Here is a 23,584-nt window from a genome sequence, read left to right on the forward strand (position 1 = left end):
TATTTGCAGGAAAAACGTCACTTACCTTCTTTGTGTGCTTGTCTTTTGAGGTCTTGTTATGCAGCCCAGGACAGCCTTGAACTCCTGACACACTTTCTGCCTCAGCCTCCCATGTGCTAGAAATAAAAGTGTATGCTGCCATTCATGGCTTTATGTTATTCTTGACCATTTAAGTAGGTTCACTCATTTTTTATGGACATATAGTTGTGTTAGTCATTTGTCTTGTTGCTGTGACAATTCTCTTGACAAAAGCAACTTAATGGAAATGGAGTTTATTTAGTCTCACTATTCAAGGTTGATAGATCGATCATCTTGGTAGGAAACTTTGGGACAGCTTCTCACATTACATCCACACAAAGAAGGCAGAGGGACAAATGCTTCTGCTCAACTCTATTTCTTCTTTTTTATTCAGTTCAGGACCCCAGCCCATGGAGTGATGCTGGCCATAGTTAAAGTTGCTCTTCCCACCTTAATTAACCTGATCTGGATAATCCCTCATGGAGATACTCAGAGGCCAACTTAAATGAAGATAACTCCTTACAGAATTGCCCACAGGCTCCTCTCTCCTAGGCTTATTTCTAGATTCTGTCAAAGTGATAGTCAACAATAAGAACAGGTAATTTCTATTCACTTGATGCCACATAGCTCCCAAATAGTTAAAGCACCATCACTCAAGTATCCAGCCATGGGTTGTACTGTTATTTTGAGATTCCTTCCCCCTAATCATCCTTCCAAATGGTCACAGATACGTCAAATGATGAGTGGGTCCCATTTGCCAGCACATGACCTTATCAAAATCTTTACACGAACACACAAAGCATTTAGATGCAATTATCTGTACCCATTTTATAAATACAGATAAATGTATGTTAGTGTATAATTACTACCAGGACACTCAAAATATAGACTACTTGTGTTATCCTCAAGAACCCCAGCTGCCTCTTGCATGTAATACTTTTCTTCTATTCCCAGCCTCAGGAAACCATGGACCTATTTTCATTACCTGTAATATTGCCTTGGTGAGACTGTCATATAAATAGAACCATGAAGTATGGAGTCTGTTGTGTCTGGCCTCATTCACATACTGTAATGCTTCTGAGCTTCATCTGCATTGATGCATGTGTCTGTAGCTTGCTGCTTTTTAGTTCTGAAATAGTATTTGGTTGCATAAATATACCATAATTTATCTATTTATCACTGACCAGTTTGGAGATTCTGTTTTATTTTGATATTATGAATAAAGCTTCTATGAAAATTCTCATACATATATTTTTATGAGAATATTTTACATTTTCCTTATAGAATGCCTAGAGATGGATTTGCTGGGTTGTATGGTAAGTGTATGTTTATTTTGTAAGAAAGTCCCATACTACTTTCTGGTGCAGCTACATATTTTACATTGATATCTTCAATAGTACTTGGTAATATCCATCTTGGAGTTTAGGCTATTTTAGTGAGTTTTTACATTTTCTCATGGTTCAAAAGGAGAACATACACATTTCTTGTATATATTCAACTTTTAAATATGTTCTCTGTAAAGATAAGTTCTTTAAATTTGAGAATTAAGTGTAAGTTTTCTTCAGATATAGCCACTGTGAGTCTTGTGTTGACTATCTGCAAACTTAACACTATCTTATAACTCTTAGGTGCTATGTCATATTTTTTTTATCCAGTTTACATAGTGGGAACTTGGTAGTTTGTGATCTTCTTTGCATGTATTTTGAAGTATTTCCTTTTTGTTGAAATTGCTAGAGAAAAACAAAGAATAAACACTTCACAGTATAGGCATAGGCCAACACTTTCTGTACAAGGACTCCAAGAACACTGGAACTGACCCTAAGAATTGCCAAGTGGGTTTGTGTGAAATATAAAAAAAAACTGTACAGCAAAGGAAAGATGAGGCTCATCTTCCATCATGAGAGGATGGATTATAGAACAGTAGAAATCTTGGCCAGCTACCTTTTATATAGAGGGGTAGTAGCTACAATATATAAAGAACCACAAAATTGAGTCTTCTAGTCAGTAAGTAGACTAATGAACTAAGCATTTTAAAAAATGTTCAATACTCTTGATCATCACGGAAATGCAAATTAAAACTGCTTCAGGATTCTGTTTCACCTCAATCAGAACATCAGGGAAACAGATATCAACAAATGATGGCAAGGATGAGGGGTAAGAAGGATACTTCTTTTTCTCTGGTCTGAATGTGAACTAATGCAGCTACTGTGAAAACCAGTACAGGAGATTCTAAGATAAACAGGCAGGTAGATAGATAAATAAATAGAAAGAAAGAAAGAAAGAAAGAAAGAAAGAAAGAAAGAAAGAAAGAAAAGAAAAGAAGGAAAGAAATAAAGAAACAAAGAAAGAAAGAAAGAGAGGAAGGGAGAAAGGGAGAAAGGGAGAGAGAAAGAAGGGAGAAAGGAAGAAATGGAGAAAGGAAGAAAGAAAGACAGTAGATAGATTAGACTGACTGACTACATGACCAAGTGACACCACTCCTAGATATGCACTCAATGACCCTAATTCCTATTGTAGAGATAGTTGGGCATAATAGTGTTAGATAGTTGTTCAAAATAGCTAGACAATAGTCTAGACATCTATTAGTAGATGTGTCAACACAATTCCGGGTACTCAAGAGACAGCTCAGTCAGTAATGTGTTTGCTGCACAAACATAGAAACCTGAGTATGGGTTCCCAGAACTCATTTAAAAAGCCATGTGTGGGAGTACACATTCTTCACAGGACTAGGGAGTCAGAGGCAAGAGGATCCTTACTAGCTAGTTGTATGTTTAGACAGAGATGTTGGCTTCAAAAATAAGGCAGAGAATGACTAAAGAAGACACCTCACCCAATATTGACATCTGGCATCACATGCTTACATGTGTGTGCACAGACATAAATAAAAAATAAGTATATAAAAATGTGGTAAGTGATGGAATTTTATTCAGCCACAAAGAAAGATGAAATCATGATAATTTTAAGAAAAATAAATGGAGCTAGAAATTCATATTAAGTGAAATGATTTAAATTCAGAAAGAACTAGTATATTTTCTCTCATATATTTTAGATATATATATTTTACATATGCATGTATGTGTATATATAATTTATATAATAATATACATGCACTGTATTCACAGGTGGTTATAAGCATCGGAGCTGGGAAGGGAGGAAAACAGAGAGTCCTAGGAGAAGGAGAAATTTTACAGACTTTAGTGATGGCACCTTTTCTGGGGTCAGTCTGTTCATCCCAGTGAGCTCTCTGCTTCTTGGGCTCTGGAGTGCCTGTTGCCACGGTCATGAGCCTGTTGTCCTGGCAATTGTGGTGTTTCCAGTTTTTCTCATCTTCTTCTTTTGTATCACTGGACAACGTTTTGTTTTTCTTTAGTTGAAAGCTTGTCATGAAGTTTCTATATGTCACAGTTCTCCTCTTACTTCACTCTTATTTCTGATTCTGACAATTTTGTCCTCTGAACAGGAGCCACGTTATGCTGGGGCTGGCTTTAAGATAGTATTACTTTCACCAAGTGCTCAATTCCTTGTGCAAATGGCCTTGGTTGAGATAGAGTCTTTCATTTCTCCCCTGTCAGAGTGAGTCACTGTCTTAAAGTATGTCTGGGAACTTAATGAGTTTACCTGCCCCTTTCTCAGTAGTAGTTTATTAACATGGTGCTGACTGACAGCTTCTGCAATTTAAGCCCTCCATACCTAGTCTTAGTGGCTCTCACAGGCTAGAATCCCCCATATGAATCCTCCGATTAGGAATCTTGGCCAAAGACATTAACATTCTGCTCCCAGATGCTAACACTCTGCTTCTCAGATGTTGTCTTGTTTCTAAGCACGTCTTCCCTGCATTTGGCTTTGCTTATGAGTTGTAATTGGCAATTGGCTGAGAAACTAGCTCACTGGTAAAGTGGCTGCTTAGCATGTGTGAGGTCTTTGATTCAATCTCCTGAACCCCTTTCCTAAAAATGAAGGACTTGTAATCAATTTTCTGAAATCATTGCTGGCTAAATGTCCAATTCAGGCTCACTCAAGATAATCAGTTCTTCTTCACCTTGTTCTCCATCCAAACCTATGATACTTTGAAACATATACTGAGCACGTTTGTTTTCCAATAATACTGGGCAATGGAATGAAAAAAGTGGGCATATTATTTCAGGAAAGCTCATCCATTGACATGATAAACCAACACACAGTTGCTATCATCGCTGAAGCTTCTGTCTCCGTGATGCATCTGTACTCTGCTGATGCTAGCCAGTCATAGGTTGATAAGGATAAAGTTCACTTGGGACCTTAGCTCTGGGTAGTGCCATGGTTATAAAATGGGTTCCTAATTCTAGCTTTCTCTTGAGACCTTCCTATCAGGTGCAGTGGTAGCAGTTGACAAGTCGTTGCCATATTATGGTATTGGGTTTTATGAAACACAGGATTTGGGATTAAGTGAATAAAGTTTCCTTCTTCCTTTCCCTCCCTTTCTCCTTTCCTTCCCTGGACTCCCCTCCCATCTGTTATCTTCCTTCCTTACTACTTTCTTGCTCAGTCCCTGGAATGGGCAAGACTAGGAAACTGGTCCATGAGCTATAAAGTAGTCAGATTTTCATCCTCCCTCCTCATGAACAGAGAACGACTTCTGTAATGAAGTGATAAATCACAAAGTCCAATCTTCTAAAAGGATCTTGTTCAGTTTAGGGTTAATAGCCCTGCATTTACTAAGAACAGGGTCACTAAGTTCTAAATCCACACATCTTACTACTTGGTGTTTTTAAGTTCATGCTGGTGTCCCAGCATGAAGAGCACCCCCAATTGACTCAGAAAATGCATTTTTCTGAGACCAGTGGTTTGTGAAATTTATTCTCCAATTGGCTGATCTCTGGAATGGTTGTTTGTCATAATCAGATTTTGAGCCCATATATCTCCTTCCAAGCAATGATGGTCATAACCCCTTGTTCCATCCCTGTTTCTGGTCTGGGTAGCACAGATCTCCACAGTGAATGAAGACACAGTTCTTATCGACTAGCAGCAGTACTCGTTTTGTTTAACAGTGCTAGAAATTAGTTTTTTGGGCACTGATCTTGACAGGTCTGCTGTCAAAAGTGGGTGTCTATGGCTATCAATCCACTGATCCCACAAACAAAATCCTGTCTACAAAATACAGTCAATGTACTTAGGCGCAAATGAAATGGTCTGGAGCTATGTGACTAAGTGTCAGGACTTCTTCAAGTCAAAGGCTTTTCTGACTTTCCATTTATCAAGTCTATCAGCCTCATTTGGCTCTTACTGACTGAGACAGACTCCTTGCATTCTGATCAGGGCACACCATATATACCCTTAGGGTGGAGGTGGGGCGCATTTCCCTCCTAAGTTGACTGGTCGCAATTGGGAATTATTTTAAACTCCATTGGATTCTCTCATTGGAACTATCTTGATCTGGTCTTGTAGATAGAGTATTCTGAGGCATTGCCTCCCTCAAAAAGCTCCAACTCTGGTCTTAAGATTTGGGTAAGAACACATAACTTTGTGGAAATAGTCTCAGCTGTGAGCACTGGGCTCTGGCCTCATCTGACAGAATAATAAGCTTTCTTGCCCAACGCAAAGGATCCTGAATCCTGGAACATGGTTGCACTTTGATGTGTTTGAAAGACAGAATTTGTGTTTCACTTTGAAGTAGCTCTTCTTTCTTTGCAGGCTATAGGATGCCTAAAGGCCAAAGAAAAAGTTGATATTGAAAGAAAATAAAACAAGCAAACAAAAATACCCTTTAAGTCCCAAGCACTTTAAGAACCAAAGATAAGGATGATAACAGGCTTAGAACGTTTTGTATTTTTTTCTTATGATGTCCAATTGATTTAAATATTCTTTTATTAGATTTGACTGAATATTAGCAAAAATGTTTGATGTCATCTCACTTTCTTAATAGAGAAAGATTTCCTGTTTTCATAAATCTGGGCTTCACCTGTGGGTACTTCTTTGTCTTCACACCCACCAAGATCCACCAGATCACTCTAGCTTGGAGCCTTATTGCATGAGACAGTGCTCAATTATGCTTCCTCTGGACCCTGCCCCATAGTTTTTTTGCAGACAGAATATGGACTTATTTGGTTATTTGTTTTAGAAGAGTGGAGTGGAGTGGAGTGGAGTGTTAATGACATAAGACTCTAGATGCACTTCTGGCTTTCAGCTTTCAGTCAGAGAAAAACCATTGATAGAAATTTGTGTAATTGTTATGCTAGTTATTGTTTATTTAAAACTCCATTTTCCTTCCTATTAAAGTGGTGAAAATCCTATTAAAGAAGATGCGCAACAAGCAGATAATAATGGCTGTTTGCTATTACTTTGGCTATATGTAATACATATACATGTTTTAACATACTTTGTTTCATTTTTATTGACACTTTTTCTTTACATGTAATTCAGGTTATATCATACAAGTGATTTGTACACTATTTGTGATTCTTAACTAAGCTGTTTTATGATAGGTTATTTCAGATTTATTTTATTCCTTTACCAGCCTCTCAACTTGGCAGGCAGGAAATATAGGTACATTCTATTTTACAAATAAAAAAATGGAATCTGAGTGAATATACTCAACAAATACCTATTGGCAACCTTTTGTGTCTCAAATGCTCTGAACTCATCTGGGTAATGGTAAGACCAGTTATAATACATGGCTCATTCATAATATCTGCTACTCACACCTTCAGGCCCCCATCTTCTCCAAATCTTCACCAGTTATAGCAGCCTGCTATGGAGAGGAGACCACAGTGGTGTCAGAAACAAGATAAGACCAAATTGTGGGGATGAGCAAGGCTAGCTTCTGCGTATGGTCCCAGAGAGTAGAGCAAGCAATCAGGTCCTATAGCTTCCCCAGAGACTTATCCTGAGTATAAGGCTCTGGAGACCATGTGTAATGCGACTTTGCATAAATCCTGGAGGCCATGAGAAACATTAATTAAGCTGTGATGAATGTAACATATCAATGTATGGTAATGATGCTTGATATGTTTGTATCTTAACATCAGGGGAAGACTAGAGTTGAGAATGATCAATGAGACTTCTACTGCTTTTCTGTTATTCTAAAACCATTCTAAAGTGAAAGTATTTTCAAAAAGACAAGTTTGTTTATCAGACCCAGGAAAAGATAAAGAGCATCCTGGGCAGAAAGAATTGAACATAAGGATTAGGAGGTACATAATGAGCATGAGAAGAATTGGATTCTTGGGGTAGGGATATGCATGACTATCGAAACTGCCTGGGCCAAAAGTCAGAGTGGACTTGTGGTTCTTTCGGGTCAGACTTAGGAATATTTGGAGCTACTCTGTAGGAAATGAGGTATAACTAAAAAATGATAATTGTGTTTTGACTTATTTGTTTTGAAAAATTTAAAGACATATTTTATGCACTTAAGGATTTTACCTGTTTGTATGTCTATGTACAATATGCATGCTTGGTGCCCATGAAAGGTGGAAAAGGAAATTGAATCTGCTGAAAGTGAAGTTAAGGATGGTTGTGACTACCTTGAGGGTGCTGAAAATCCTGGTTTCTTGCAAGAGCAATGAGTGTTCTTGGCCACTAAGGCATCTCTCCAGGCCTGGTTAACTTATTTGAAAGGTATCTTCCAACACACAGAGGATGGATTAAAGGAGAGTTGATAGTACTGAGACTAATAAGGAAACTTTTGCAAAGGCCTTAGGCAGAGTAGTGCTGCCTGGAACTTAGTAGTGGGTAGAAACAAAGCATGCTTGGAGAAGTATTGAAAGGCAGAGCTCTTGTGTTGCAAGCAAGCTAAAACCTAAGCAGACTTGGGTTTTATTTCATGCTCTCCTTTTGCCTTTACTCTCAATTCTTGTGCCGAAGTATAATCCCAATAAAAATATAGCCTGGATAATGAAGGCTAGGCAAAGCACTGTAGTAGGTACTCATTCAAGACAGGGTATCAAAGTGTTAAGATTCTCCTTCCCTGTGCCAAGGATGCTTGGCAGCAGCTGTAGAAATCCAATCACAACATAAGATAGACTATCAAGTTGACACATTTTTATGTCAGGTTTGCCTTCATCATAATGATGAATGCCTTTACCATTCTGATGGTAAAGGACACCTCCAAATAATACCCACACCCAGAAGTAGGGACCACAAATCAGGGATCAGTAGCTCCAGTGTCAGCTAAACAGTTATGGGATGCAGAAGCAGATGCAGATGGCCAAAATGCAACCTATTTCTGGCCCTTAAATCTATTCTGTATCATACAAAGGGAACAGGGACCCAAACCCTTGACTGGGTGTTTCCTTTTGCTCTGATAAGCATTTTATTTTATTTTATTTTAAAGATTGTATTTACTTTTATTTGATGTATGCAAGTGTTTTGTCTACATGTGTGTAAGTGTACCACATGCATTTAATACTTGTGAGGCCTGGTAAGGACATTGGATCTCTTGGAACTAGATTTATAGGAAGTTATAAGCCATCTTGAGGGTTCTGGAGCTGAACCTAGGTTCTTTGCAAGAGCAGCAAGTGCTCTTAACTGCTAAGCCAGGTCTTCAGCCCTGGCCTTAATTTTTAATCAGCTTCATGAATCCAGAGTCTGGGTGCCATTTCTTGGAACCACATTGGGGGATGGGCACATTGCTTCCCTTGTTTCAGTTCTCAGAGTATGGTACCATTAACAACCTCCTTGATATCTTTGATTAGAATTCTAGGGAATCTCAAATTTACTTTTCACTCCAGTGTGCTACAAATTAGTTAGCAGTAGTGTGGGCTCTTTAGACTATGTGACCATGCTTTACATTAAATTATTTAGTCTCTACTGGCAAACATCCTATTATTTAAGTTGGAGTGTATATTAGTAGATGTTGGGTCCAAAGTGACAATAAGAAATGCCAGTCTTCTTTTAGGCTGGATATGAAATTCTATAATCTCATTCTGATGGTTTTGTATTGGGTCTCAGAGTTATACTATCTCTCAGGTGGAGTATTTTCTCAACTTCCAGGACAGTAGCTTCTTTGGGCTGAGTGTCAGAAATCCGGGGAGTGCTGGGCCAGTAGATGTATCCTAAGTGCAGCGTTGAAAGCTCTTTTAGGGCCCCATGGTACATGTCCAGATGAATACATTTGGAGTTAAGTAGGTATCTTGTGTTTCTTCCCTAATGAAGAGTGTGCATTGCATAGAGCTGTTTTATCCATTAGCCCCTTGCTTTATAAATGGTGGCCAATGGGACAACAGCAGCAGCAGTGCCCGGGAGCTTGTTAGACATGAGTAATCTCATCAGAAAGTACATGGAAAAGCCATGTGACTTGCACATATCTGTAGTTTGAAAATACCAACTTAATTAATACCAGGGATTCATAGTCCTGGCTGAATGATAGAATCAACTGAAGAACTAACATATCCATATATTGTCTACTACCAGCCTATTAAATCAGAATCTCCACAGATGGAGCAAGGTGTGTTCAAAAAAAGTTCCTCCAGAAGAGCCCAATATGCAGCTCTACTAGTAGGTCAAGATGCATTAATATTCCCCATAACCAGACCTCAAGGTTTTTATTTAGTTGGCTCAAGCAGGATCTATTGTCTCTATATATTTAATCTCTTCAATTAATAATTGGGAAGTATTGACAACACAAGGGTCTGATTATTATTACTGAGACCTTGTAGCGCTGCAGGAAGAAACAGTGACACTTGAACACCTTTGTCATCAATATTGTTCCAAAGCCAGAGTTCTCTTCATATTCTTAGAATATGCATCAGAGATACAACAGACTATTAGATATAGCCTCAGGCTTCATAAAGATTTGGCAGATACCAAGCACATGCACTTGGCTACTAGCTTCTACTTACATATCACTAAACATTATAGAGATCGTACTATAGCAAAAATATGCAGAGAGAATATGGCCCTAGGTATTATAGGCCCAAGGATGCTTGGCAAGCTATATGCTTGTGATATTGTTAATTGAATTATTATTCTCAGTTTAACTCATTGTGGTATCATCAGATAGAAAGTTAAAGGAACAGTTAGGGGAAAGGACACATTCTGGGGGACACCGTGACATTGTTTTCATGGAGGACAGAATAAAATTAGATATAAACATTCATTCCACAGGCCAAATCCTACCAATTGACTTTATTTTAGGTATTTTGGAACTCTAGGGCTCCAGATGAGACAACAGGAGAAGGAAACTCTCTGTTTGATGTATTTTTTTCCTCTTTATGGTTTTGAGATCTCTCTGGCTCTCTAAGAAGTCCAGCTATTGTTGTCTACCTCTCTGATTTAAGATCCTGGTTTGGGAAGAGCCCCTAAGGTGTTTACAAGTCTTTCATCCTATACTCTTCTGTTTTTCCTCCACAGCTGGCGACCTGGGACTCGGAGAAGGGCTTGAATGGCAGTCTGCAGGAGAGGCCCATGGGCAGCCGCCTCCAAGGACTGACTCTCAAAGTGGTGACTGTCTTGGTAGGATCATGGGGATGTCCTGGGAACTTTGTTCTCCAGGTCTCTGAGTCAGAGGCTACTCTATGGTTAATACGGTCTTGAGGAGGGGATATTAAAGTCTCTCTGGTTAATGCAGTGTTAAGAGGGAGATGTTGAGGATCCACTTGATCCAGGAGTCTTGTCATTCAAATAATGATATGGCTAATCTAATGGAGAGTGAGATGGAAGTCTCCCCAGGGATTTCCAGGGTTTGCTGTAGAAGAACCACTCATGTTGCTGGGCTCCCAAGAAATTTTAGAAATGTGACCTGGGTCTTGACCTCCTTCTATTCCTTGGGAGAACAGTGTGGATAGCTGGGCTCCCCAGAAAGATGGTCAGAGGAAAACATTTTCCTAGTGTACAACACTGCTGAGGGCAAAAGTGATAATAAATTTGCAATGAATAAATGTTCATTAGTTATACTTTTTCTACATAGACTTTCTAGAATCATAGACTTGTACAATTGTCAAACTGATATTTTATTTTAATTTACTTTTTTCTTTTAGAAAAACTTAATTTTTTTCTCATTTTTGGGTAGGCCAATCATAACTCAACTCTTTGCTTCCCACAAAGAAACTCACAAACCTTCTCATGTAGCATGTTTGCATTCCCTACATACATACTATGAGTGAGCCTTGCATCCTGTTTCTTTTAACTAAAGTAACTCAGTTAGATGCACTCCCTGGGACTGTTTGCCCTCAGCACCTTCATGTTCAGTTTCACACCATCCCCAATGGTGGGAATGGATGGCAGAAATGTTTTATAGATGGTCATCTACCTTCCAGGACATAGCATATAATCTGTAGGTATGAACTCGTCATGGTTTTGGATTCATGATCCAAGGGTTTAATCCTTTCCTATCCTTTGATGTATGTTGTAGTTTTGACCTGTTAATGGGCACTTATTTTCTAGTACAACCTGATAGATGAACTGGTGTCTTCTTTCCTTCTAATATCACATAGTTTTATGACCATGCATTATTCTACATAAAAAGAGTTACAATTCTTCCATGGCTCCCCTAGAATAGTGGCATATACTAAGGACAGAGTCCAATGTCACTATGAGTTCTATAGAAGAAGGAAAGAATATACACCATTTTATTATGGGGCTTGAGGGTTAGGATAGAGGCTAGGAAGATATACACGGAACAATTAAATCCCCACTGCCCCATGCTGACCTGTTGGCTGGAGCATTGCTTCTGTGCACTGTACCTTGACTGTCCACAAAGTGCTTTTAGAAAAGGGCAGAGGAGTTCAGCCTTTGGGTAGAAGTTGGACAAATACCAATATTTCACTATTGTTGTTGCTGTTGGTATCATTACTGTCTATGCTGGGGATGGAACCTAGGGTCTTGCATTTGGTAAATCTTTGCTTTTCCACTGAGCTATGCCCCCAGCCCTAATACTAACATTCTAATGTTACAGTTCATCAGGTTGTTCTCTGTATCAATATCTTGGGAATATACGTCAGTGAACCTGTTGGGTTGAAGAATGTTTATTCTGTTTTCTGCAGGAAGAGCCTTTTGTGATGGTAGCTGAGAATATCCTTGGACAGCCCAAGCGTTACAAAGGGTTCTCCATAGATGTGCTGGATGCGCTGGCTAAGGCTCTAGGATTCAAATATGAGATATACCAGGCCCCTGATGGCAGGTATGGTCACCAGCTCCATAATACCTCCTGGAACGGGATGATCGGGGAGCTCATTAGCAAGGTACGTTTCGGGATCAGGGCCAAAAATCATTCCACTGTCTCTAAGAGATACCCGAATTTGGCTCATTACATGTTTGAGTCCTCAGGACTACACTGAGGCATCCCTTTCCTCTCCCTCTTCCATTCTGTGCCTGTTTTTGCTTTTTTATTTTCTCATACTCTGACAACCTCAACTTTTTCCTTTTTGTACATTATTCATACCTTTGGGGTCTACCCACTATAATAAACCTTCTCTGTAATTAGCTCTTCCACTAACCACTTCCATACTTGGCCTGAAGTGGGAAACTCATCCCCCTCCCCAAGGAGTTCTAAGTGCTTGTTCTTCAATGTCTCACAGACCACAAGTGTAGTATGTGCACATGCAAATGTGGGTGTATAGATGTGAGTGGTCATGGTCACACATCGGCCTTGTGTGTTGAAGGTGTGGCATCCCCATACTTTCCCAGAACAATTTCACATTGTCACCTTTCCTCCTATCTGCAGACTAATTCCTCATTGAAACTTACAGCATGAAGGTGATTCATCCTCTTCTACTCTAATTCCTGCTATTTTATGACCTCTATTACAACGATGACCCCCTCTCTTATATTACTGCTTCCACTGACCTTGAAAATTCATGATATTGGCTGTGGATAAACCTGCACTCACGGTCCCTTGTCTCACTGATCTCTAGTCACCTTTAGTGTCAATATTCCCTTGTATTGTATTAACATCTTGAAGGCCACCCTCTCTGCTACTTCATGACCACAACCTTTTGTTCTGATTATTTAAGGGTATTGTGTCTTTTTCTCATGAAACAGAATCTTACATTCTAAACATGTGCAGGAAGACAGTAAGCCTATTACTTCACCAGTTTCATTAATCTTTTATTAGAAAAGAAACTTTATTGTAGTAGAATTTAGATACTATAAAAATTACCCAGTTTAAATCTTTGTTTCAGTGATATTTGGGGATTGTACAGAGATTGTACAAGCACCACTGTAATCTGTTCTCTAAGCACTTCCATTATCCCACTGTGGTCACTCATATATAGTTATGGTTAATTCCGTTCTTGCTCCTATGCCTTAGTCTCCTTGTCTCTCCTGTAGCAGTGGCTCTCAACCCTCCTAGTGGTGCATCCCTTTAATATAGTTCCTCATGTTCTGGTGACTCTAACCATAAAACTATTTTGTTACTTCATAACTGTACTTTTGATACTGTTATAAACCCTAATGTAAATATATAGTTATCTGATATGTGACCCCTGTGGGGCTCACGACCCACAGATTGAGAAGCACTTCTGTATATTGCAGCAGTGGGGAACTTTGGGTATATATGGAGGTACATCATGTGTGGTCCCTGGTATGTGGCACTTCACTTGGCATAATTATATGATATAATTGTATATTTCTTGTATATTTCTGTACCCCTTAGACATTGTAGCCTTCCCTACCCTGTGTACCCTTTTGTGGTCATCCAGAAAAGCCCTCATGTACTTTGTTCCATATGATTTCCTGTGTTCTTGATTATTTATTATATTAAAATCTTGAATCAATTTTATGGTCTACCCTTGATGTATACATTCAAGTTTCTACATGAAATCTAGAGGTTTGTACAGATTAATATATGGATGTATATGCTTTCTATCTTCAACTGTCTCCTCATTTTTCCTTTGTCGAGTGCCATGGCTACATCCCTCAGAGAAGTTTCACATGTTTTCTTTTTGTCCTCAAGATACCTAGTAACTTTTGTTCCTTTCAAAGGAAAAACATGTTATCCTTATATATTTTGGAAATAAGTTGAAACTTTTAGGTAAAAATTCTACTTCCTATAAAACTCATACTTGTAAGTACAGGGCCTCCATGATTTGTGGGGGCTATCTCTTCTAGTCACAGGAAGCCCCCTGAAAGTATCTTTTAAGTTGATTTCAGTATACCTCTGAATCTTGCTCCATAAATAAGTTCCCTCTCCATTCTATGCTATTAACCTCCCATGCTCCAATTTAATCTCTTTTACAGCTCTTTAAATATTTTATGAACCTTATTCTTTATTACTGTGTGTGTGTGTGTGTGTGTGTGTGTGTGTGTGTGTAGTATACAATTATACACATACCACTGAGTCTATATGGAGACCAGAGGACAACTTGCAGGAGTCCATTTTTTTCTTCAATCATATGGGTCCTATGGACCAAACTCAGGTTGTCCAGCTTGGTAGTAGGATCCCTTACCTGCTAAGCCTCTCAGGGGCCCTATTTCTCAGATGTTAAATATTGTGCAAACTCCTAAACCGTAAAAGAGATTTCTTGATCTTTGGTTCCTGAGAAGGAAGATAAGAATCCAGCATGCTCTGTCATAGGTACCTTCAACAATTTCCCCATGTTACTTTAGGTTGTTAGAATTCAACTTAGGACCTTCATGTATCTCTGTCTTCAAACTAACATATTCAACCTTATAAAATCCTCCTAAGTACATTTTCTCTGTTTGAGCTTATAGTTAAGATATGCAGTCTTAATTGGTCATTCTAAAACATACCTATTTCTGTAGATTCCTTGAGGCAAGGTCAGGATGCTGACTGTACCTTTTAGCACCTTTGTGTTCAAAGGGGGATTATAGGTCCCATTATCTACTGCCCATTCACTGATCTAAGCATGGAACTTTTAACCTTTACCAAATGGTTCATTTTAATGCAGTCTTGGAGGATGATTTTAAGGTTATACTATGGCATGTCCAGAGAGAATCTTCCTAACTATAGGAAGAATCAATCAACATGTCTTCAGGTCTTGAGCTAAGAGTAATATGTGATCCCTCTATTTTTTGAGGATGTTACCTCAGCTTAAAATATCTACATAAAGCAAGAAAGGCAGTAAGATTGCTCAAAAAGTAAAGAATACTTACTGTTCAAGACTGAAGGCCAAGATTTAACTTCTAGAACCCATGTGAAGGTAGGAGAGTATCAATAGATGAAGTTGTCCTCTGACCTCCACACATATACCTGCAATTATACTTTCTGTCTTCTTCTTTTCTTTGTCTGTCTCTTCAAATATATACACACACAAATAATAAATAAAAACTGCTTAAAAATCAACAAAGACAAATATATTTTTGAGATTGAGTATAGTTGTACAGTCATTTAACTTCTGAATTATTTTAGAAGTAAAGCCAACTGATATGGAATAATGAAAGTTGAAGAAGCTTTCTGGAGAAATAGTATGCATCTGTGCCCTTGCCAGGCAGGGAGGATGCAGATTCACCTTGAAGGAAGAAGGGTGTCCTTGGTAGGAAGTAGAAGGCCACATGTCCCTTTGGATTACACTTCTATTTGGTGGTGAGTTTCAGTATCATGACACTTTTGACAGGAACACAGGCAGAAACAAGAGGAGACAGAGTTTGGTTGGTAGACTGATAAGATAATGAACAAGTACAATTCATAGAAAGTGAAAATACTTTATTGAATTTTGTTGTCTGAACAGTGGTTCTCAACCTTCCTAATGCTGTGACCCTTTAATACAGTTCCTCATGTTGTGCTGACCCCCAACCATTTTGTTGCTACTTTATAAGTGTAATTTAGCTAGTTATGAACCATAATGTAAATATGTGATTTGCAGGATATCAGATATTCAACTCCTCAAAAGGGTTGTGACCCACGGGTTAAGAACAAGTGATCCAGAAGTCGGTTCTAGGTCCAGGGAGAGATATCTGTAAGATGAAGTGTGGGTAGTAGATAGACAACATGGTGTTGGGTTTTTCTTTCATTCTCTGAGTTCTCCCAAGTCAGCTCTCAAGCACATTGCCTCTGAGCAGATCTTTGAAATGGGTAGAAGGTGTACCTTGACCTAGGGTGGAAATCAACAAAGAGCTCAAGGTCACCTTTCATGAACTTCTTTGTCTTTCAGAGAGCAGACTTGGCCATCTCTGCTATTACCATCACTCCAGAGAGAGAGAGTGTTGTGGACTTCAGCAAGCGATACATGGACTACTCAGTAGGAATCCTCATCAAGAAGCCTGAAGAGAAAATCAGCATCTTCTCCCTTTTTGCCCCCTTTGACTTTGCAGTATGGGCCTGCATTGCCGCAGCCATTCCTGTGGTAGGCGTGCTCATATTCGTGTTGAATCGGATACAGGCTGTAAGATCTCAGAGCGCCACTCAGCCACGACCCTCAGCTTCTGCTACCCTGCACAGTGCCATCTGGATTGTCTATGGAGCCTTTGTCCAGCAAGGTACAGTTCCAGTTTTCTGTTGTCTAAATAGACTTGGGAGCCAGCAAAAGCTCATTCTTTGGCAAAATTCTCAGATGCGTACCACAAAAGTCATTTTAAATTATAATTTTATTTGATCTCAGGACAGTGCCAATATCAGATTGTACTTCGTTTTTCTAAACAATACCAGGCAGAGATTAAATAAAGCCACAAAAACTCAACTTCCAATCCTGATTCTCCATTTTTGATAAGATTAACTTTGGACTTCAGTGCCTTTTCTCCCTCTCTCACGTTAGAGTGGTTGCTATGCACATGAGGTTGTCAAATGGACCTCAGATCAAACATCAACACAGTGCAGCCATCTGTAAGCAGTTTTTCAAATACAAAGCCTCCTACCTTCCAGGGGTCTGATAGCACTTCTATCTAGTGGTGGGTTTCAGGATTGTGCACTTTTGACTAGAAATGGAAAATTGCAAATTTCTTCATGTAAATCTCTGCCCTGTGTGCATCATGGCAAAAGCTTTTCAAAGTTATAGAAGAAGAATGTGGAGGGAGGAGCTTTCTTCAACTGCCACCTAAGGGTCCAAAGAAAAATAATGTCCATAAAGAGGTAGCTTCTCAGTGAAAGCTGTATGCGATGCTTTCTGGAAGTCCTGGTTGTGTGTGGGATCACCCAGTGAGGGCCGAATATTAATAAAAGTGATATGGGGAATCTTATTTCTCTGGGTTAAAAGAAAGCAGAAAGGCCTCCAGGTAGAAAGAAGTTCCTTATTTACAGAATCAGTGCACTCTGTGAATTTGAAATTGCCAAAGATCTTATATTAGGCATCAGCCCTCGAAGCTCTTGCCAAATTGAGATAGAATCTTCTGGCTGGAAGACTATATTTTTGGTGTTATGACAACTTTCTCATCACTAGATTTCCATCTTTTTGGGGAGTGTGTGTCTGGTGGGTCTTTTATCATCCTCTGGCCTTTCCCAATATTAGTGGTTTGCAGGACAGTTCCTTAAAAATACAATGTCCTGTGAACACATGCTAGCAGTCTTTGAGCTTGGCCAAGGAGGGCCAACTCTGCTGGGTGAGAGGCATATAAGGTTAATTCCTCTGATTCTGCAGGTGGTGAGTCTTCAGTGAACTCTGTGGCCATGCGCATTGTGATGGGCAGCTGGTGGCTCTTCACTCTCATTGTGTGTTCCTCCTACACAGCCAACCTTGCCGCTTTCCTCACGGTGTCCAGGATGGACAACCCCATAAGGTAAGTCTGCACTTCCTTGATGTCCATCAGCTATGAAAGGCTTCAGAGAGGATGTAATCTTGTTGAGGCTGCCTCATGTCACAGAGAGACACCAGGCAGAGATAGACCCTGATGTAGGCTCTGCAAGTGAATGAAGAAGTTATTTTATAGAAGGGCTCTGATCCTGTGTTTTATTTTAGTCATAATTACATACATGTATTAATTAAATTACATTTGTCTGAACATTTAAACATCAATTATAAAAGTAATAAACTGAAACACTAAAATTAACAGATTAAATTTCCTCAGATACTTTAAACTAGAAAGTAGACTCATTTAATCAAAATTTTATCAACATTCATTTAAAATTAATGAAAATCACAAGTCTAATATGTTTTCAGATCTTCAAAAACCTTCAAATTATTTTTTTAAAAAACTTGTTAATTGGGTCTTAGAAATGGCACAGTTGGTAAAGAGGGCGAATGTCAAGGCTGAGCTAAATTCAATCCACTTATATGTGGAAAGAAAGACAGATCACTCAAGTTGTCTTCTGACCTCTATATGCCAGCCAAGGTAAACATGTGAGCGTGCACACACACACACACACCCATATGCATGCACACACACACACGCACACACATATGCATGCGTGCACACACACACACACATGTACACACACACATACGCACACACACATGCATGTGTGCGCACACACACATGTACACACACACATGCACACAGACACATACACACACATGCACCACACACATACACACACACATACACATATGCACACACCCACACATACATACACGTATGCCAATTCTTTAGTTTTGCTTATATAATTATAAAATTATAACAGTTTTATCAAGAGTGAATTGTTTTTTATTTAAACTATCATTCCATGTATGACTTTCTTCATTTTTGAAAAGAATATTAAAATTCTACAATAAAAGAATAAATTTGATATCACGGAGTTATTTTTGAAAATGTCTTGATCATGATCAGATTCTCAAATGCAGTGCAAATCACTGAAAGAAAGAACAAAAGTGAAAGTAAACGTGTCTACAGAGCTGACGGTGCTGAGGAGAAAGCAGGCCTGGGTCTTTTCTGAACTTAGCTGGGTAGCACAGTGGTTCCACCATGGCCTGTCACCTGGGCTTTGCTGTGGGGCTCCTGCTTTCCTGTTTTAGTTCACTACATTATCTTCAGCATATTGCTTTTTTTTTTTATCCATGCATCTATAGAATGTTCTGTTTCAACCTATTCCTTTTGCTCCAACCTCCCTATTTTATTTATGAGTGCAAATGCCTTGATGAGGATTCAAGATTCAATTTGATATTATCTGATATCATTATGAAATTGATACTTTTACTGAGATAACTTAGATTTATATGCAGTTGTAAGAAATAACACAATGAGGTCTCCTATGCTCAGCCGAGTTTTCCCCAGTGCAACATCGAGCAAAGCTGTAATATTGTATTACAATTAGGTGCTGATACTGATATGATTGGCTGGGTTTATTTATATTTTCCATTAAATATGTTTATGAATGGAATGATGCACTTTGACTGTGTCTTTTTTCAGTCAGCCTAATGCCTCACACACTCTTTCAGGTTGTCAGTGTCGTCATAGTTCATTGCTTCTCACTGATGTGTGCTTTCCATGTAGTTTAGTTTAGTTATCCACCCATTGGAGAATATCAGGGCTGCTTCCAGTTGCTGGCAATTGTGAATAATGCTACTATGAACATTTCTGTAGGTTTTTGTGTGAACACAAGCATTTATTTACATGTAGTTGTGACCTAAGAGTGCAATTGCCATGTTGTATGGCAGTTGATGAAGTTTATAAGAAACTCCATTGGTGTTTGGTTTTCTTTCCATCTCTTATTTCTTCATTCTGACGTGTCTTATTGTGATGTCTCATTGTGGGTTAAATTTACATTTTCCTAATGAGCAACCATGAATACTTTTTAATATGCATATTTACTTAATACATTCTTGTCACTAAAATATCAGTTTTTGAATTTTATTTCTATTCTAGTTGAACTGTTTAAACCCTGCTATTGGCTTTTGAGGGTCCATTGGGTGTTTTCTAAAATAAATTTTACATACTTTGTTAAATGCATTTCTTCACCTGATATATGATTTGCAACCATTTTATTCCAGTCTGCAGCTTGCCTTTTAAACCTCTTAGCTGGATTGCAGAGCAAAGATGTTAATTTTGATGATGTTTAATGTAGATCATGTGCTTTCCTGAGTTGGTCATACTCTTGACGTCACATTTTCCCTGGCCTCAGAACTTGAAATTGTCTCCTTCCTAAAACTTTTTCCCTCTTATGTTTTCTTCTTTGGTGTGTAACCAGTTTTATATGAGTTTCTGTATTTAGATTGAAGATTGGTTGAAGTGGGCTTTTTGTTTATTTACTTTTCCAAGAATTGTTTATTGAATAGTATGGACTCTGTACTGTTGAGAAAAATTTAGATACAATATCAGGTAGGAGACCTGCCCCTGCCCCTGCCCCTACAGGGACAATAGATTAAAAATCAATATACTAAAAGTGCTTTGGGGAGAGGTGAGGCCAAACACTACAGGTACTACTATGAAGGTGGGAGTGGAGGCTCTTAACAAGGCTCTCCGTCCTAATGTGAATGGTGTGATTACCCAGACTGAGACCGGCCACCAAGACCAGAGGCAACATGGGAAGCTGTGCTATCAAATTTGGAAATGAAGATTTGTAGGCTTTGTACCTTAATGTTTTAAAATAGAATCACTTACTACTACCAGATATGGGCTCAGTGGCTAGGCAACAGATTGGGAGTATTCATTGAACAGTCTTTTTTTTTTTTTTTTTTAATTCAAACTACATGAATGTATTTCCTTTTCTGAAAAGAAAGTTTGAAATAAACAATTTTAATGTTCATTTGGAAAGGATTAGTCCTTTGCATAGAACTGGTTACCAGCCAAAACTGTATCTGCCAGAAACACTATGTAAATGTAAAGCTATCAGCACTTCCAAGGTGAAAGGCTATTCTTCCCACTGACTCTACGATCTATGGCTATAACAAAGCTAAGCAACAGATCCACACTTGTCAGTTCTCATGATTACCATGTGGATATGTGTTAAAATCCAAACAGTTTCAAGTATAAAACCTAGTGTCATTAGCTGTAGCCACCACAATGTTCATTAGATCTCCAGAACATATCACACTGTAATGAAAATCTATTCCCATTTACACCTGGTCCCTTCCAGTCACCATTCCACTCTCTGCTTTCAGGAGTTAGACATTTGAAGGCTCTGCCTGCAAGTGGGATCAAGAAGAAATATTTGTCTTTCTGTGCCTGTTGTTTTTTTATTTAACGACTTCTAGGTTTTTATAAATGATAATGGCTCCTTCTTTTTAAGTGCCGAGTAACATGCGAGTTATATCACTATCTGTCCTGTCTATCATCATTTGTATTACAATCTCCTTAACCATCCATCCATAGAGAACATTTTAGGTTGATTTCCTATCTTGGCCATAGTGAAAGATGTTGCAATAGACAGAAACAGCAATTTCTCTTCGAGATAGTAACTTCATTTCCTTTAGTCATAAACTGAAAATGTTGGGTTATCAGATCATATAGAATTTCTAAATGTCCTTTAGAAGGAATCTCTGCACTCTTCTATATTTTTATAGTAATTTATATTCTTATTAACAATGTACAAATATGTTGTGGCCTGAGCTGCTCCTCTTTTGGGGGCCAGAATGTCACAGACATTCAATGTTGGAACCCACACTGCCAAAAGCCTTGGGGGCTAAATTGTTCCGGCTTGTACTGCCCTAAGCTGCTCCGGTCCTCCGGTCAGGGTTCAGCAAGAGAGAGAGTGAGGACGGACTCAAGGAATGGAGACCAGACAGAATGTGATTCAATCCCGTTTATTCTTCAGTCTCTCTTCCTAGTCCAAGTCCCAAGTCTTGAGTTCCTAGTCCTAGTTCCTAGTTCTAAGTCTCGAGTACTTTCCAAGTTCCAAGTTCTTTTTCCAAGTCTCAGTCTCGAGTACTAATGTCTAATGTCTAAGGTTCTAATAATTTCTTCTGTCTGCCTCTTGCCTTTTATATGTCTCACTTCTAAGCCATGCCTTTAAGTCACACACCTTTAAGTCTCACACACCCAAGGATATCTAAAACAAGATGTTATCACAGTGTGCTCAGCTGTTGTAGACCATTGTAAACAAGTGTCTTGTCAGAGTATATGGTCCAAGATGGCTGCAAGGATGATAGCCACCTTCTGTCAGCTCTCCACACAAATAGCCATTGTAATAGACATATTTTGATTTTCATTCATTTGAAAATGAATACTATTGAACATTTAATTATCATGTACATATGGCCAATGTATGTTTGGAAAAACATCTATTCAGGTCACTCAAACATTTTATTAATTTTGATACAAGGTGTTGCTTTTTAGCCCAGATTGGCCTCAAATTTGCCATCTTTTTGTTTGATCCAAATGAATGTTGGGATTAAAGATCTGTGTCATCGTGCAAAGGTCCTTGGACTGTGTATAAATCCAGCTATTTGTTTTCTTGCTGTGGAGTAGTTTTTTTGTTTATGTAGTTTAACATATTACCAGATCCATGGTTTTAAGATATTTTCTATCACTTCACAGGCTTTTTAATTTTTTCTGTAGATTTTCTTTTTGTGGTAAAGATTTTTAGATTGTTATAATTTTATGTGCATATATTTACTGTTGTTGCTTTCACTTTTGGGATCATCATCTGATAGAGGGCTAATATCTAATATATACAAAGAACTCAAGAAATTAGACTCCAGACAACCAAATAATCCTATTAAAAATGGGGTACAGAGCTAAACAAAGAATTCTCAACTGAGAGGACTCAAATGGCCGAAAAGTACCTAAAGAAATGTTCAATATCCTTAGTCATCAGGGAAATGCAAATCAAAACAACCCTGAGATTCTACCTCACACCAATCAGAATGGCTAAGATCAAAAACTCAGGTGACAGCATATTCTTGTGAGGATGTGGAGAAAGAGGAACACTCCTCCATTGTTGGTGGGATTGCAAGCTGGTACAACCACTCTGGAAATCAGTCTGGCAGTTCCTCAAAAAATTGGACATAACATTACCTGAGGACCCAGCTATACCACTCCTGGGCATATACCCAGAAGATGCTCCAACATATAACAAGGACACATGCTCCACTATGTTCATAGCATCCTTATTTATAATAGCCAGAAGCTATTTTTCTGGCCAGCCAGAAAAACCAAAGCAGAGAGAGAGAGAGAGAGAGAGAGAGAGAGAGAGAGAGAGAGCTCCTTCTTTGAACATTTATCTGTTGGTGGGGATACAGTAAGAGCTGAGGTACTCCTGTGACGCTGCGCTTAGGCCTTGTGAGATCTGAGGTTCAAACTCAAGAACCCAGATATCCTTCAACAGAGGAATGGATACAGGAAATGTGGTACATTTACATAATGGAGTATTACTCAGCTATTAAAAACAATGAATTTGAGAAATTCTTAGGCAAATGGGTGGAACTAGAAGATATCATCCTGAATAAGGTAACCCAATCACAAAAGAATACACTTGGTATGCACTCACTCATAATTGGATATTAGCCCAAAAGCTCGCAATATCCAAGATACAACTCACAGACCACATGAAGCTCATGAACAAGGAAGACCAAAGTGTGGGTGCTTCGGCCCTTCTTGGAAGGGGTAACAAAATACTCATGGGAGCAAATGTGGAGACAAAGCATGGGACAGAAACTTAAGGAGGGGCTCTCCAGAGACTGTTCCACCTGGGTAACCATTCCTTGTGCATTCATCAAAGGTAGATACTGATGTGGATGCCAGAAAGTGCATGCTGACAGGAGCCTGATATAGCTATCTCCTTAGAGGTCTTCCAGAGCCTGACATATACAGAGGCGGATGCTCACAGCTAACCATTGAGGTGATCATGGGGTTCCCAATGGAGGAGTGAGGGAGAAGACTGAAGGAG

General features: G+C 38.9%; 1 protein-coding gene across 2 annotated transcripts in view; it reads left to right on the forward strand.

The window, feature by feature from the left end:
- The window catches only part of Grid1 (glutamate ionotropic receptor delta type subunit 1), a 714,697-nt gene that overhangs the window by 575,758 nt on the left and 115,355 nt on the right, over positions 1-23,584 (forward strand). For both annotated transcript variants that reach the window (XM_034499262.2, XM_076931489.1), the window contains exons 9-12: positions 10,345-10,446; positions 11,976-12,173; positions 16,044-16,368; positions 17,463-17,601. In XM_034499262.2, the coding sequence (XP_034355153.1) occupies positions 10,345-10,446; positions 11,976-12,173; positions 16,044-16,368; positions 17,463-17,601 (764 nt within the window). The remainder of the gene's footprint in view (positions 1-10,344; positions 10,447-11,975; positions 12,174-16,043; positions 16,369-17,462; positions 17,602-23,584) is intronic.

The sequence above is a fragment of the Arvicanthis niloticus genome, chromosome 3 (assembly GCF_011762505.2).
Source record: "Arvicanthis niloticus isolate mArvNil1 chromosome 3, mArvNil1.pat.X, whole genome shotgun sequence".
NCBI lineage: Eukaryota > Metazoa > Chordata > Mammalia > Rodentia > Muridae > Arvicanthis > Arvicanthis niloticus.